At 34.5% G+C, this 16,981-nt stretch overlaps 1 protein-coding gene across 2 annotated transcripts in view; it reads right to left on the reverse strand.

The window, feature by feature from the left end:
* Positions 1–1,406: 1,406 nt before the first annotated feature.
* KRIT1 (KRIT1 ankyrin repeat containing) overlaps positions 1,407–16,981 on the reverse strand; it is a 37,341-nt gene continuing 21,766 nt past the window's right edge. For both annotated transcript variants that reach the window (XM_046670105.1, XM_046670106.1), the window contains exons 12-17: positions 16,508–16,659; positions 11,078–11,244; positions 10,360–10,447; positions 9,672–9,878; positions 3,455–3,571; positions 1,407–2,686 (exon numbers count right to left, since the gene is read on the reverse strand). In XM_046670105.1, the coding sequence (XP_046526061.1) occupies positions 2,630–2,686; positions 3,455–3,571; positions 9,672–9,878; positions 10,360–10,447; positions 11,078–11,244; positions 16,508–16,659 (788 nt within the window). In that variant the 3' untranslated portion in view covers positions 1,407–2,629. The remainder of the gene's footprint in view (positions 2,687–3,454; positions 3,572–9,671; positions 9,879–10,359; positions 10,448–11,077; positions 11,245–16,507; positions 16,660–16,981) is intronic.

The raw sequence follows: 16,981 nt of genomic DNA on the forward strand, positions 1-16,981 counted from the left end.
TTTTATCCCCAGTGCCCATATAATGCCTGACTAATCCTAGGCACTCAGTAAAAGCTGTTTGCATTTCCCCCCTATTGTTTATTTCTGGTTTGTTATGGTATGACAGATGATGATAAACTATTCTTTTAATACTAATTTTGAAAATTGACGTTTTAATGCCCTACATTTTTAAGCTTTTAATAGGCACACTACTCTAACAGTCTCCTCTTCTCTTGTCTACAGGGCTGCCATACTGCACAACTCCAAGTGGGTACACTGTATTCCACAGAGCAGGGAGTTGGCCAATGTAGTGGCACTGCATCCTCACCTCCCTCTGTGAAAGGAAAAGCATTCAGCTATCTCCTAGTTACATGTGGTTATAACAGCAGTTCTAACCCTAAGCTGTACAAGAAAATCATGAGATACTTTAAAAACAGGAACATTTGGGCCCCACCCTAAAATTATTGAGTCATGTAGTATTAAAATTCCCTGTGTGACTGCAGAGCTAGGGTTAGGAAACATGGGCTTGGAGCACAGGATCAGGGTGAGAGAAGTGGTTAGACATTGATCGGGGTAGGCAGGTTAGTGAAAGAGTATTAAGGGCCCTGTATTCAATACTAAGGAACTGGAATTAAATTCTACATGTAGCGAGGAGGTTTTCCGAGGTAACAAAATAATGAGATCTATGAGAAAGGCTAACGTGGCACCAGTGTGGCAGGTAGGTGGGCAGGGAGCAGAGCCTGAGTCAGGGAGGCCAGGGGAAGCAGCTCCAACAAGACCGGGAATCGATGGTGAGGACTTGAACTAGGGTGGCTACAGTGCAAACAGGGAGGAAGGGAATGGGACAGGACTCACAGACATTTGCCAGAACTCCACGAATGGCATGAGTAGGGTGATTAAAGAGGGAGAAGTTAAAGACCACTCCAAGAATCCCGGGCCAAGCAACTGGATGCAATTTGATGATGTTATTAACCAAACAGAGAACACAAGTATAAGGGAAGAACAAAACAAGGAGACAAAACAAATTCTGTTTCCAGCTATAATGAAACTGAAGTTCCTTGTGTAGGCCACTGTGGAGCTGAAATAGCAGGAAATTGGAAAGTGAGATCTAGACTTCAGAAGAGAGGTTGAAGATGAAGTTTTAGGTTTGGAAGTCAACAGGGTATTTGGAAACAGCTGAGGCCATTGGAATGGATGAAACTGAACAGTACATTCTCTACATAGAACCAAAAGTGTCTAGCACAGGGGGCTGGCCCCATGGTCTAGTGGTTAAGTTCAGTGTGCTCCATTTCAGTGGCCCAGGTTCAGATCCCGGGCATGGACGTACACTGTTTGTTGGCAGCCATGCTGTCGTGGTGACCCACATACAAAACAGAGGGAGACTGGCACAGATGTTAGCTCAGGGCGAATCTTCCTCAGCAAAAAAAAAAAAAAAAAGCGTTTAGCACAGAATTAAAGATAAATCAGGCTTTCTCATCAAACTTACTTAATCACATAATCTTAATTTTAATAAGGCTCAGGCAGAGCACCATTAAAAATAAGCAGAAGTTAACGTGTAGATGATGATATATAAAAATTACCTGCAATCTGTAGGATAACTTTAAATATGACTATTGTATCTCTGAATTTACTTAGAACACATCAATCTATCAGCTTGGAAAGATTAATTTCTAAGTTTATTAAATAGCAGATTAAGCAGGTTAGCTCCTCATATATGCTACCAGTACTCCCCTAAATGAAACCACCAAATATTTAGTGATCTACTTCCTACAATGTAAAGGTAATATAAATAAATTATTAAGCCAACTCATAAAAACTTAATAAATGCAACTACTAATATCCAGAGATTGTCACTTAATCTGTGTGTCTATGTATGTACGCGTTTGTGTGCCACACAGTTTTGTGTAATTTACTTAATTTTAAGAATCCAAATTCACTATTGGGTCTGGAATTATTTCAACAGAAAACAAAACAAAACTTTAGAAGATTCCCAGGCCTTGCTACTTTCAGAGAGTGAATGAACTTGTCTAGAATGAGTCTCTGAAATCCTTGTTTTTAAGAAGCACCCAGGTAATTATGATACAGGGGGTTCAAAAACTACACTTTGAGAAATACTGGCTTATACCAGATATACATTTTAACTAAGTCTTTTAAAAACATATTCAGAAATATTCGTAGATTATAGAAAACTGTTTTAAATAATAGTATTATATATGGGTTAAGTAGAAAACATATTTTCTTTATTCAAATCATGTTGACTTTCAGTATATTTTGAAATGACACACAAAGTCATAGCAAAGCTATATTTTAATTTCATCACATTCCACTCTAAATTATTTACCATTTACCAAAAATAACTTTTTATAAAGCTTACTATTTTGTCTAATATTATACAGACTATCAATCTACACCTTTTTCTGTGTTTCTCTGAAAAATTAGAATAGCTTATGAGGATATTATACAAAACTAATTGGTATATTACACACCAAACATAAGTACAGATTCTGTACAATGCAATTGTATACACATATATTACAAGAGACTAAATGCCTTGTTAAAAGTAATAGTTTAAGAAATCTTTCATGGAAAAAATCTGCATCACAGACTGTGGTGGCTTAAGGATCAGCTGCTTTCCTCTCGTGAATTTCTTTCAAGTGGGCATTAACTGTCCATTTAGCTTGATTAACAGTTTTATCACGAGGCCAGCCTACAAAGTAAAATATATGTCAACAATAAATGTGAAACATGTAAGAATGTATAAACGACATACATGACAGTGGGTAGTTCCCTATCTATTTGAAAAGGAACTTTCTCCTCAGGAGGCAGCTTATCAAGAATAGAGGGTATTTACTCAGGCTTTTGAAGGGATTTAAGAAGCAACCTGCTGGATGCAACTAGTGGCTCAGATTAGAAACTGGTCAAGAAGAGGTAAAGGACTACCTAATACCTTGATAGAAGAGATAGGAATACTGACCAGAATTAAAGGAAATGGTAGAAAAAAAGAGTTTCATTGTTATAAGACTGAAATAAATTATTCAGATAATTTCTAAAGTTTCTGGCTTTGGGGCTGGCCCCGTGGCCGAGTGGTTAAGTTCGCGCGCTCCGCTGCAGGCTACCCAGTGTTTCGTTGGTTCGAATCCTGAGCACGGACATGGCACTGCTCATCAAGCCACGCTGAGGCAGCGTTCCACGTGCCACAACTAGAAGGACCCACAACGAAGAATATACAACTATGTACCGGGGGGCTTTGGGGAGAAAAAGGAAAAAAATAAAATCTTAAATAAATAAATAAATAAAGTTTCTGGCTTTGTTTGCTTAGGAAAGGCCTTTTTTCCTTGGTCTTAACTATTTCAATTTCATGTACTATTAGAGGTTTTCCTTTAAGTAAAATGGATTGCCATATTTTTAAAAAGAAATAACTTTACTAATACAGTACTTCATTATTAGAAGTCCAGAATAATTGATAATTACTTACCTGTTTTGTGTGTACTATAAAGCTCATTTTATTTTCCATACTGTGGATCTGAAAACACGTATCAGCATCTCCCAATTGCCACATAAAACAACCATACTTAAGGCTGAGAAGTAAAGCCTGCAACATAATTAGAAATCATTATATTGAAATATATATTAAAAACAACACCTATCTTATCTTACTATCCACATTTACCTAGTCACGTCTAAACATAATAATTTTGAATGTTAGAATAAAACTTAATCAAAGCGCCCACACTAACCTCACAAAGCCCACAGTACAGAGCCACATATATGGTAGACTCTCAGGAGACCACCTTAAGCAATGATATTCTTTTTATCAGAGTGACAAAAATTTTTAAAGATACTCATTTTATGATGTGTATGTGTATATATGTATACACACACACACAGACAAATATTTAGCCATGAGAAATAAGGAAATCCTGCCATTTGTGACAACATGGATGGACCTTGAGGGCATTATGCTAAGTGAAATAAGTCAGACAAAGAAAGGCAAATACTATAGGACATCACTTATATGTGGAATCTTTTTAAGCCAAACTCAGGGGCTGGTGGGTGGAGAAAATCAAGGAAACGCTGGTCAAAGAGTACAAACTTTCAGCTGTAAGATGAGTAAGTTCTGAGGATCTAACGCACAGCATGAGGATTACAGTTAATAATACTGTATTATATACTTGAAAGTTGCTAAGAGAGTAGATCTTAAATATTCTCACCACAAAAAAGAAATGGTAATTATGTGATGTGATGGATGGAGGTGTTAGTTAACGCCATGGTGGTAATCATTTTGCAATATATATAAGTGTATCCAATCAACGCATTGTACACCTTAAACTTACATGATGTTATATGTCAATTATATTTCAGTTAAAGCTGGGAGTAAAACGATGCCCATTCTATGAGTGACTTTCAAGAAAACGTAAATGTACTACAAGTTTTTACTTTCACCATGTTAAAAACAATTCCTTTTACTTTATTCAATACCTTTTGAATATTCACATAGGACTTTCAGATCTGAAATTTATGTAATAGGGGTAATATGTTGACTTAGGCAATTTCATCTCACTGAAAATAAGTACACTGATATACTTACTGTAAAAATAAGCAGAATTAAAAAAATTAATAATATATCCTTCATAAATTCAACAGAACTATTTAAAAAACAATGCTAGAGTAACCTATTCCTATACTTCTCTAACATAATGGTATATTTAAGTACACATTCAATATATCCTTTTGATTATTTTTTAAGTAATTCTTTCCTAGCAGTAACTTGTATTTTCTTGCCCTAAAAATATATTCTTTGTAAACATATATACAAAGAAAGTGTTCATGCTATCCTTTAAAATATGTATGTTTAGAAAATATTAGCTTTCTATGACTAGCAATTCTTAACATATTGATTATAAATAATAAACTAAGGATAAACCCAAAAGATAAAGGTTTAGGGCATTTTTTAAGTGAGGTTCTGTAAATGACACACTATAATTAATTCACATGATTGTATATCATGTATAATGGGAAACTAATAACATCTTGTTTAAAAATAGCTAGTTGGGGCTGGCCTGGTGGCCAAGTGGTTAAGTTCGTGCGCTCCGCTGCAGGCGGCCCACTGTTTCGTTGGTTCGAATCCTGGGCGTGGACATGGCACTGCTCATCAAACCACGCTGAGGCAGCGTTCCACATACCACAACTAGAAGGACCCACAACGAAGAATATACAACTATGTACCAGGGGTCTTTGGGGAGAAAAAGGAAAAAAAAAAAAATCTTTAAAAAAATAAAAATAAAAATAGCTAGTTATATTTATATTGTAAAATAAAATTCAGTAAAGAGGATATGCTAAAAGAGCTACTTACCAAGGTACACACTGAAACACTGAGTCAAGATATCATTAATACCTTACACTGCCTATCTTTTGGATCAGTCACTTCAAATTTGATTAATCAAGAGGCAAGAAATAGTCTATTAATATGGCCTCAAAACAGTTTAATATACAGAAAAAATACATGTGTAGTAACAGCAACTTCTCAATTACACGGAGGCCAAATTACCCACAAAAGTAGAGGCCATAAGTTAAAAATAAAGATTTTATTGTTATAGGACAATATGCACAGAGGAAGGAATTCTTGAGAAATCTATAATAATGAAAACAGCTGAATGGAGCTGAAAAGCCAAAGAGTTTACCTGGTGGTTTTGAGAGATCAATCTGCTCCAGAAGGAAAAAGGAGCTCTCATTAGAAGGTAAAACCTACAAAGGGCAAGGTGCTTAATGCGGGAAGTCAAAAAACACAAGAGAAATGGCAGAGAGAGTTGAAAGCAGAAAACGGAAAATCAGAGTCAGAAGCAGCATACAGCTGACCAGGAGAGACGAGAAATAGTGATGTTGACAAATGGTCACGAAGAATGGCACTATGTGGGTATTTAAATAACCAGTTTTATTTCAGAAGGGCATTATGGTCAACATGAACTGATATCAGCAAAGAGTAATCTATTGCCTAGATGTGGCAGTGTTACCGTAAGGTTGAAGATACATCAACAAGTACAGTTCAATTATGAAGACTGCAATACTCTCACTATAGTAAAACAATGAACCACAACACAGCACATTTATCTATTCAGAACTGTCTACATTGTGTGTAAGTAGAACAGACAAGTCTCTGATGAGCATATGAAATTGGCTGAGCTATATTTTCTGATGGGTAACTTTCATTATTTCAAATAGAAACAAAATACAGAAGATAGAAGTAATTGAAAAAAAAAAAACACAGCTGTATTCTATGGCTTTACCTGAGACTAATCTCTGAGGCTAATATATACCATGTAGAGTTTTAAATGCAAATGAAGGTATTTTGGCAGATGAAGATGTTTATTTAAGCAAGCTTGTCAAATTCAACCCTAACAGATCCTGGTGAATCTAAGACAACTGAGGACAAGCTGATTGTTCCCATCTCTGATGATCCAAAAATGTAATCATCTTAGAGCTTTTCACAGGTGCTATAAATTTATCAGTGGCTTACAGAGCACAAGATAATGAATATACGGACAAAAACTATCATTACCCTTGGGTTCAATCACCTTTTTATATATCTGAAGATAGCATTTTTATTTCTATTTCTAGAAATTGAACATCTTATCCTGAAAAAGCACACCATTAACTAACAATATTGTTATCATCCTCTACCTGTTACTGCTACCTCACTTACTTAATTCCTGGACTAGAATGTTATTCATAATATGAAATGTTATGAGATTTTGAACCATCATTTGAATATTACATAAAACTTTTTATTGTTGTCTAAACTTGGAATGCTACCAAAAGTCAGACATAAAATTTAGTTTAGAAAAATGGCTCAGTGTTATACCCACAGCAGCACCATTCAGTTCAATGAAGAAAGATTTGCAGATAAAGGTATAAAATGCTCTGAAACAACAGAGGAAAAATTTCTTAAAATGGTGAGAACTTCTCCTTCATTTCCTTTAAGAAACTTAGTACAACAGAAACAGAAAAGTGTTTACAAGCTAATAAGAAGTAGCCTATCTTGTGAGTGTGAAATACTTTAAATAGAAAATAGTAAGAAAACGACCCAAAGCAAGCTGACAACAGAGACTTCAAAAAATCAAGTTCCATGGGGCCGACCCCGTGGCCGACTGGTTAAGTTTGTGTGCTCTGCTTCAGCGGCCCAGGGTTTCGCCGGTTTGGATCCTGGGTGCGGACGTGGTGCCACTCATTAGGCCACGCTGAGGCAGCATCCCATATGCCACAACTAGCAGGACCCACAACTAGAATATACAACTATGTACTGGGGGGTATGTGGGGAGAAAAAGCAGGGCAAAAAACAAAAAGAAGATTGTCAACAGTTGTTGGCTCAGGTGCCAATCTTTAAAAAGAAAAAAAAATCAAGTTTCAAGTCAATTAGTGAAGTCAGTCCCTATTCAGCCCTATGTTCCTATACATTCTCTATCTCCATTAACAGGCATATCTAACAGCATGGTAAAACAACTGTGGCCCCTAAGGAGGATCCTGAGGTGTCATGAAATGTCAAACCTGCAACAGGAATACTTTCATAAAGACCTCTAAAAATGATGAAAATAATAACTAGGCTTATGGGGCTGGCCCGGTGGCATAGTGATTAAGTTCGCATGCTCTGCTTTGATGGCCTGGGGTTGGCAGGTTCAGATCCCGGGTGTGGACCTAGTACTGCTCGTCAACCCACACTGTGGCAGCATCCCACATCAAACAGAGGAAGTTTGGCACAGATGTTAGCAACTATCTTCCTCAAGCAAAAAGAGGAGGATTGGCAGCAGACGTTAGGTCAGAGCCAATCTTCCTTACCCCTCCCCCCCAAAAATTAAGCTTATGATGAAATTTCCTAATCTAAAATCCCTTTTTAAATGCAAAAGCTTAGTTACTTTAAGTGATTTGGAAAATGGTTTATTCTTGACAAATCTGAATGAACAAAATAGATTTGATTTTTTATTAGCTTATTACAAACTAGAAAGCTGTTTACCCTGTAAAATGTGCTAGATATGCTAAAAATAATTGATAACCCCATATTTTATATTATAGTGACTTTGATTAGAAAAAGGAGTACAACACAGTAACAAGCCTCTGACTGAAAAGTTCTGAAGTATTCTAATGGGTATTCACAATCCCTTCCACACTTCATCCTGCCCCCCAAAAGGTTCTTGTAACTAATTCTAATTTTCAAAATGAAGCCTTTGTGTCAGCTATTTATTGTATATTTGCATTTTTTTCATTTAAATCGAATTGATTTTTTTTCTTTTTTTTTTTTTTCCCTTTTTCTCCCCAAAGCCCCCCAGTACATAGTTGTATATTCTTCGTTGTGGGTCCTTCTAGTTGTAGCATGTGGGACGCTGCCTCAGCGTGGTTTGATGAGCAGTGCCATGTCCGTGCCCAGGATTCGAACCAACGAAACACTGGGCCGCCTGCAGCGGAGCGCACGGACTTAACCACTCAGCCACGGGGCCAGTCCCTCGAATTGATTTTTAAAGTAAGTAATATAATCACAGTTAAAATTGTTTTTAAGTTGTAAAATGGTATATATGAAAAGTCTCCTTCCTACTCTGTTCCCAGTTACCTATTTCCCTTCTCTAAGGGCTTCAAGAGACATTTTATGCATACACAAGCAATACCTATTTATGTAAATACAGTCTTCACTCACCTCTATTTTTTCACTGAGGTATATTTTAACATATAACATTACATTAGTTTCAGGTGTACAACATGATGATTCACTATTTGTATACGCTGCAAAATGATCACCACAATAAGTCTCTAGTTAACATCTGTCACCATACATAGTTAAGAAAGTGTTGTGTGTGATGAGGAACTGTAAGATCTACTCTCTTAGTAACTTTCAAATATGCAATACAGTATTATTAACTATAGTCACCATACTGTACATTACATCCCCAGGACTTATTTATTTTATAACTGGAAGTTTGTACCTTTTGACCCCCTTCACCCATTTCACCCACCCCCTACTCTCTGCCTCTGGCAATCACCAATCTGTTCTCTGTATCTATGAGCTTAGTTTTTTTGTTTCTTTTTAAAGATTCTACATATAAGTGAGATTACATGGCATTTGTTTTTCTCTGTCTAACTTATACTACTTAGAATAATGCCCTCAGGGTCCATCCTTGTTGCAAATGGCAAGATTTCCTTCTTTTTTATGGCCGAACAATATTCCATTGCATATATATACACAGAGAATCTTTATCCATTCATCCACTGATGGACACTTAGGTTCTTTCCGTGTCTTGGCTATTGTAAATACTGCTGCAATAATCATGGTGGTGTATATATCTTTTTTAGTGTTTTCGTTTTCTTGGAATAACTTCTCATTTTTATACAAATGGTAGTATGTTATATATGGTTCGGCACTTTGCTTTTTCACTACATATACCTTGGGAGATCATTCTACACAAAAATATTCTTCATTCTTTTGTATGGCTGCAAGGTATTTCAATGTAGAAATGTATTATAATTAATATGTTAACTCCCTACTGATAACCATTTAGTTTTTGCCCCCCATCCACTGCTATTATAAATGAAACTGCAACGAATACTTTTGTATATAGGCCATTTCTAGATTTTTCATGTAGGTTGGTACCATTATTTAGATATTACATAATGTGACTGGTCAAAAACCAGAGGAAAAGCTGAAAATCTACCTTAGTTTCCATGTTTAGGAGATGAAGTCCTTTTATATTCACTCCTACATACACAGGGATGACTTTATGATTGCTGGGGCTTGCCTTTGTAAATATCTGTCCTGTGAAAAAAGCTGCTCCGTATGTAGGAATTTCCCAACAATTCTGTAAGAACATGCGCTGAAGGTGATGCATTTCTTTACTGACACCCTCACTTGTACTAAGATTCTAAAAACAAAGTAAAATAGAGATGTGAAAGGAGAACATACCTTTGACAGTCCAAATAGGTCAACTAGGCAGTTTTTAAAATCAAGGCTGCCCCCAAAGAAGAATAAAATTGTGTGACATTATCTCAAGAGCAATTTTAATTTTGAGATCTTATATAAAAGAAATATCAAGGGCTAAAAATACTGTCTATTCTATTAAGTTTTTTAAGTGCCTCTTGGACAGAAATAGTGTATTATTTCATATTTTTAAAATCTCTAGCCCTTACCATAATATCCAGCATATAGAAGGTCTGCAGCAAAAGATTCTACATTATTAAAAATAAAAATATCTTGCTACTTTGTTTCAGCTATGTGTGAACTAAAATAACCATTTTTAATTTCAAGACTATATATTTAATGTACCTATGTTTAAAATATTAATCATAGCAACACAATTTCAACAAGCCTATAAAATGTCTTTGTATTTCTATGAAATAGCTTACCTTGTATTCATGAAGTATTCGGTTTGTCCAGTGAGGTGCCTTACTTTTCAATTTGGTAACAGGTACAATAGATTTTAGATTTTCTTCACTGTAAGCAAACATGCCGACATCTTTTAAAACAATCATCTTTAGTAGCTAAAGTAATATAATCATTTAGACACAAATGGCTTTAAGGTAACATGATTTTTAGCTGAAAAATACTAGGTTGTAAAATATCAGAGAACTCTAAAAATTTAAAGCAAAAAGCCACAATGCTAACAATGCTCTACTTAGAGAAATATTTCTTCTTTCAATAATCACAAAATATTTTTGAAAATTGAAAACCACAAAAAATAAATTTCAGTGTTTTCTTTCAACATGAAACATGAAACTAGTTTTTGTGGTGGGATTCTTAAATGCATCTGCCTTACAAATAACATTTTTCTACTTATTCGGGCCAGGTTTTAGTGAACTTATTTAAACAAATAGTTAAGAAAGAGAAACTTTAAAAGTATAAGGTATGTCAAACTACAGTCAAATATAAGAAAAAGAATTTTGGAGAGAGTATAACTTAAAGAATGCTTTGCCATAGTTTTTTTTTTCTTTTCTCATTCCATGTCTTATATTATTTAATTCCAAACCAATGTATAAGTATTTCTTAATAACATATTTCTAAACTTTCTTGGTTAAACTAAATCTTGAACATAGCACAAGACCATGCATTATATTAAATACTTACTTTAGGAAACCTTGCTTGTGTTTCTTACTCTCATAATTTCCATAAACTATTTGCAACAGTAGACTTGCCAATGTTATTAGTTTGGCATCAGGAGCTGTATAAAAGCCCTTCAATAAATTATATCTGGCTTCGTCGAAGAGAATAAGAATAGCTAGTGGGTCTTCAATCTTAAAAGAAAAAGTATAATGTGGTTATTAGGCTACAATTTCCTGTTACAAATGTACAACTTGTCATTATCTAACATGGAAAAGCAAAAGCTACATATTTATATAGAAATGAACTGTTATTGTTTTAGAGCAGGGATTGACAAATTTTTTTCTATTAAGGATCAGATAGTATTACTTTAAGCTTTGTGAGCCATTCAGTCTCTGTTACAACTACTCAACTCTGCTATTGTAGCGCAAATGCAGCCACAGACAATACATCAACAAATGGGTGTAGTGTTGTTCTACTAAAACTTTATATATGGATACTGAAACTTGAATTTCACAAAATTTTCATGACATGAAATATGGTTCTTTAGAACTTTTTCAACCATTAATAACTTACAGGATATACAAAAATAGGCAACAGGTCAGATATGGCAATAGGCCATGGTTTGCTAACCTCTGGTTTACAGTCTAATAAAATTATCATCAGTTTATGGATATGGATAATTTCTAGTACAATTTTACCTGAATTCTTTATATTCCTCAAACATTTTTCTATTATCTATGCTTCATACAATATAGTAGTGAACCTCAAAGAAGATAAAAGTGTATCAATTCCCAAAAGGGCACATGTAATTTAAAAAAAGCTTATTTTAAAACATTTTTTATTTGACTAAAAATACTTTGCACCTCCAAATAACATTAAAGGAGAGCATAAGGTTTTTTTTTAAGTTTTAAAAACTTTAAAGTTTCACTTCACGTGGTAAGATTAACAAAGTTTGAAAAATGCTAGCCTATAGAATATATTTCTACTTGGAAAAAAATCACCAATTATAGAGTTTCTGAATGAATACTTAAAGTATTTCTAAATATAATCCACAATGATCCAAATTCTTTATGGTAAAAGTTATTTTGACATACTAACTAAAATAATCTTATAATACTCCATATGATATAAAAAAACAGAAATAGGACTTCCTAGGGAAAAAAAAAGATGAGGGGATTGTTCTAGATTAAGAGACTAAAGAGATCAAATGCAAAGCATGAACCTTGACTACATCCTACAGATGGGAGCTACAAAAGACTTTGAAGCACTTGAAGGAAATCTGAATATGGATCTGATATTAGATGTTATTATGAAAATATTAATTTTATTAGGTTGGAAATGGTACTGTAGTATGTAGCTAAATCCTTGTTCTTAAGAGGTGCATGTCAAATAGGTAGGGATGAAGCGCCACGATGTCTGCAGCTCACTTTTAAATGGTTGACAAAGAGAAGGTGGAACAAATGTAGCAAAATGTTAACAATTAGCAAATTTAATGAATGGTGTATGGTATGAATTTTACTACTTTTTCAAGCTTCCTATGGGTTTTCAATTTTTCAAAATAAAATATTGGGAAAAAGAATGAAAGAACACCTATTTTTCTAAAAAAAAATTGACAGTGAATTTGAAGAATCTGAGAATAGTTATACTTCCTAATAGTATGTTCAGTGAATAGTCGTCAACAATTGTTATTTTTTAATGAAATCAGGCTATTTTCATCCTAAAAGAATGATGCCAACCAATAAATGCAATTTTTCTATTTCTCAGACAGTACAAATAGGAATTTCTTAATTACATAATGAGTGAAAGAACACTACTTTATCAGACTATCATGATATTCTGATTTACCTTAAGTACTTACTAAGCCTTGCTTCTTTATCACGTAAGCCCACTTTACAATACTTATAATTATGCAATTTATTGTCCAAGCAATATCATTATTGCTTTTTCTCTACTAGCCAACTTTTAAAATACTACTTGAGGTAGAGAAGGCAGAGAAGGAAGACAGACTGAGAACACAAATTATTTGCAGATTTCATGAACCTAGTACATTTTTTAAAACTGTGATAAAATACACTTAACAAAAAATTTGCGATTTTAACCATTTTTAAACATACAGTTCAGTGGCATTAATTACGTTCACAATGTTGTGCAACCACCACCATTATTTCCACAACTTTTGCATCACCCAAACAGAACTTCTATAACCATTAAGCAATAACTCCTCATTCTCTCTCTGCCGCCGCACCTGTGGTAACCACTAATCTACTCTGTCTTTACGAATTTGCCTGTTCTAGATATTTAATATAAGTAGAATCATACAGTATTTGCCTTTTTGTGTCTGGCTTATTTCACTTAGCATGTTTTCATTCATGTTATGGCATGTATCAGAACTTAATTCCTTTTTATGGCTGAATAATATTCCATCGTATGTATATCCTACATTTTGTTTATCCATTCATCTGCTGATGGACACTTAGTTTGTTTTCACTTTTTTGGCTATTATGAATAATGCTGCTATGAACAACGGCATACAGGTATCTGTTCGACTTCTTGTTTTCAATTCTGTAGGTATATACCAAGGCATGGAACTGCTGGATCATAGGCTAATTCTATGTTTAGTTTTTTTGAACAACCAGTAAACTGTTTTCCACAGTGGTTGCATCACTTTAAACTCCTACCTTGCAATGTACAAGAGTTCCTATTTCTCTACATTCTCACCAATACTCGTCATTTTCCTTTATAAATTTTTATTATTACAGTCATCCTAGTAGGTGTGAAGCGGTTTCTCAAGTTTTGATGTGCTTTTCCCTAATGACTACTGATGTTGAGCATCTTTTCATGTACTTGTTGGCCATTTGTATATCTTCACTGGAGAAATGTGATTCAAATTCTTTGCCCAATTTAACTGGGTTGTCTTTTTGTTGTTAAGTTGCAGGAGTTCTTTATATATTTTGGGTAGTAAACCCTTATATGATTTGCAAATATTTTCTGCCATTCTATAGGTTGTCTTTTCACTTTCTTGATCATGTTCTTTGATTTACAAATGTTTTTAATTTTGATGAAGTTCAATTTATCTATTTTTTTTTATTCTTATGTTTTTGGTGTCATATATAAACATCCACTGCCAAATCTAGGGTGATGAAGATTTACCCATATGTTTTCTTGTAAGACTTTTATGATTTTAGCTCCTACATTAAGGCTATTGATACATTGAGTTAATTTCTGTATATGTTGTGAGATCAGGGTCCAATTTCATGTACCATCTTTTGAAGACACTAGATATGGACTTGAGTATCCTCAGATTTTGGTATCTGTGGAGGGGTCCTGGAACTAATCCCCTGTGAATATTGAGGGACAACTATATTCTTTCTTCACTGGATGGACTTGAAACCTTTGTCAAAAAGCAACTGGCCATAGATACATGGGTTTATTTCAGGACTCTCAATTCTATTTTGTTGGTCTATATGTCTATCTTATGCCAGTACCACATTGTTTTCATTACTGTAGCTTTGCAGTAAGTTTGGAAATGGGGAAATGTGTATCCCTCAACTTTGTTCTTCTTTTTCAAGATTGTTTTGGCTATTCAAGGCCCTTTGCAATTCCATATGAATCTGAGGATTGCCCTTTCCATTTGTGCAAAAAAGACTGTTGGAATTTTGTTAGGGATTGCATTGAATTGGCAGATCACTTTTTTAGTACTGACATCTTAACAATATTAACTTATCCCTGAACATGGGATGTCTTTCCAGTTACTTAGGTCTTTAATTTCTCTCAGTAATGTTTTTGCAGTTTTCAATGTACAAGTCTTGCACCTCTTTTGTTAAATTTATTCCTAGGTATTTTATGCTTTTAGACGCTATTTTAATGCATTTCTTAATTTCCTTTTTGGGATTGTTTGTTTCTAGTTTAGAAACAACTGATTTTTGTATTTTAACCTTATACTCTGCAACTTTGCTAAACCCATTTATGAGCTCTAGCAGCTTTCTTGTGGATTCTTTGGGATTTCTTATACATATAAGATTATGTCATTTGTGAACAAAGATAGTTTTATTTTTTCCTTTTCAATTTGGATGCCGTTTATTTCTTTTGTTCTTTCTTTTCTTTTTTTTTTTTTTTGGTCTAATTGCTCTGGCTAGAGCTTCCAGTAGTATATTAAATAGCAGTGGTAAAAGCAGGCATCCTTGTCTTGTTCCAGATCTTAGAAGGAAAGCTTTCAGTCTTTCACCATCAAGTACAATGGCACCATCAAGTACAATTTATGAAAAATGGTTTTTCATAAACGCCATTTATCATATTGAGGAAGTTTCTGTCTATTTCTAGTTTTCTGAGAGTTTTATCATGGAAAGGTATTGAATTTTGTCAAATGCCTTTTCTGTGTCAATTGAGATAATTGTGAGGTTTTTTCTCCTTCATTCTATTTACGTGATTCTAATACATTTTCTATGAATAACCAAGATCTTAGTTTTTGGTAAATTTCATACAAATTTTTATATAACTCCCAACGTATCTGACTGAGAGGATCATATCTATCTTTAGTTTCATAATATTAGAGGGACAATATGAATAGTCAGACAGAAAACATTTACCAAGTTTGGACATGGTCACTGACATTTTCATGCACTGAAATTTGCTTAACCTTGTCTGTTTAATATTTCCTTGAATAAAGAATCAGGAAATGCATTAGGTATTTTTCTTCACCAAAGTTATGAGATCTTGGAACTCCCCCCGACTCCCCTCCCAATTTTCACAGCTACCACTGTATTTGGATTCTCATACCTAGTCTAACTTGTAATATCTCCCTTGGGTTTCTTCTTTGTCCATTCAGCCTTCAGATGTCATTATCTCACCTCTCCTCTAACATTTACAGTAACTAAAATCCAAACATACTTGTTTGGAACAGATCCTTCTATGAAATGTAAATTCTATTCTCATTTGTTACTGTCTATATGATTCTTTGCTTGAGTTGAGAACAACTACTAACTGACTGTTGAGAATAACTTTTTATGTCCTTTTTGCAAATACAATCTTTTCTACCCAGAATGTTTTTTCTGTTTTCCCTCCAGACCAACATATCTCTTTGTTCCTTTGAAATTTACACAACTGATTAGCCCTTTATTAAGTTTATCTTTGACACTACACTTCCTTTAAAGCTATTCTAAAATTTTCTGTATAATCTGTCTCTTCTCTGCTTGCAAATTCTCTTTACGATCCATTCTTTATTTCTTTTATATTCTAAGACAATGGAGGTGGAAATGGAATAGCCAATCAGGGGCTCTGTAAGTAGACTGACTCAAACTCTACCACGTACACCACAGGGATGTCAGGATTGAATGGAACAACAGAAGTAAAATTCCTCTATACAGGAAGAGCACAATTTCTGCCTCTAGTGCCTACAACAGGAAATCAATAGATTCTGTACATTTAAATGACTACAAATAAGATTTCCAAGCAAACCTTTTTTTCAACTTCCAAAGGAAGTCTCACATCTCTTCTTAGGAAAAGCTGTGGTGTTTCCCTTTGAGGATCCAAATTAGTCAATTCAGCAAGTATTTCTGGCCAGTCACGAACATGTTGCAAGGGTTTATGATAAGGCTTGAGTTGAAGGCCTGAAAAACATCTTTCCTTTTATTAATGATAATGTAAAAATAAATCAATTACATCAACACAGAAACTCTGTATCAAACTCTCTGCACTTAGGTAACTGAGTACACACAAATTAAAGGTCTAAATTTAAAACAACATTAACTTTAGTTAATATTACTACCCAATTTGAGGTTAATTGCTTTTGTTTTTAAGAATATAAGAATTATGATGGGCCGGTCCCATGGCTGAGTGGTTAAGTTCACACGCTTTGCTTCAGCGGCCCAGGGTTTTGCTGGGTCAGATCCTGGGTGTGGACATGGCACCACTCACCAGGCCATGTTGAGG

The sequence above is a fragment of the Equus quagga genome, chromosome 8, assembly GCF_021613505.1.
Source record: "Equus quagga isolate Etosha38 chromosome 8, UCLA_HA_Equagga_1.0, whole genome shotgun sequence".
In the NCBI taxonomy this organism is placed as follows: Eukaryota; Metazoa; Chordata; class Mammalia; order Perissodactyla; family Equidae; genus Equus; species Equus quagga.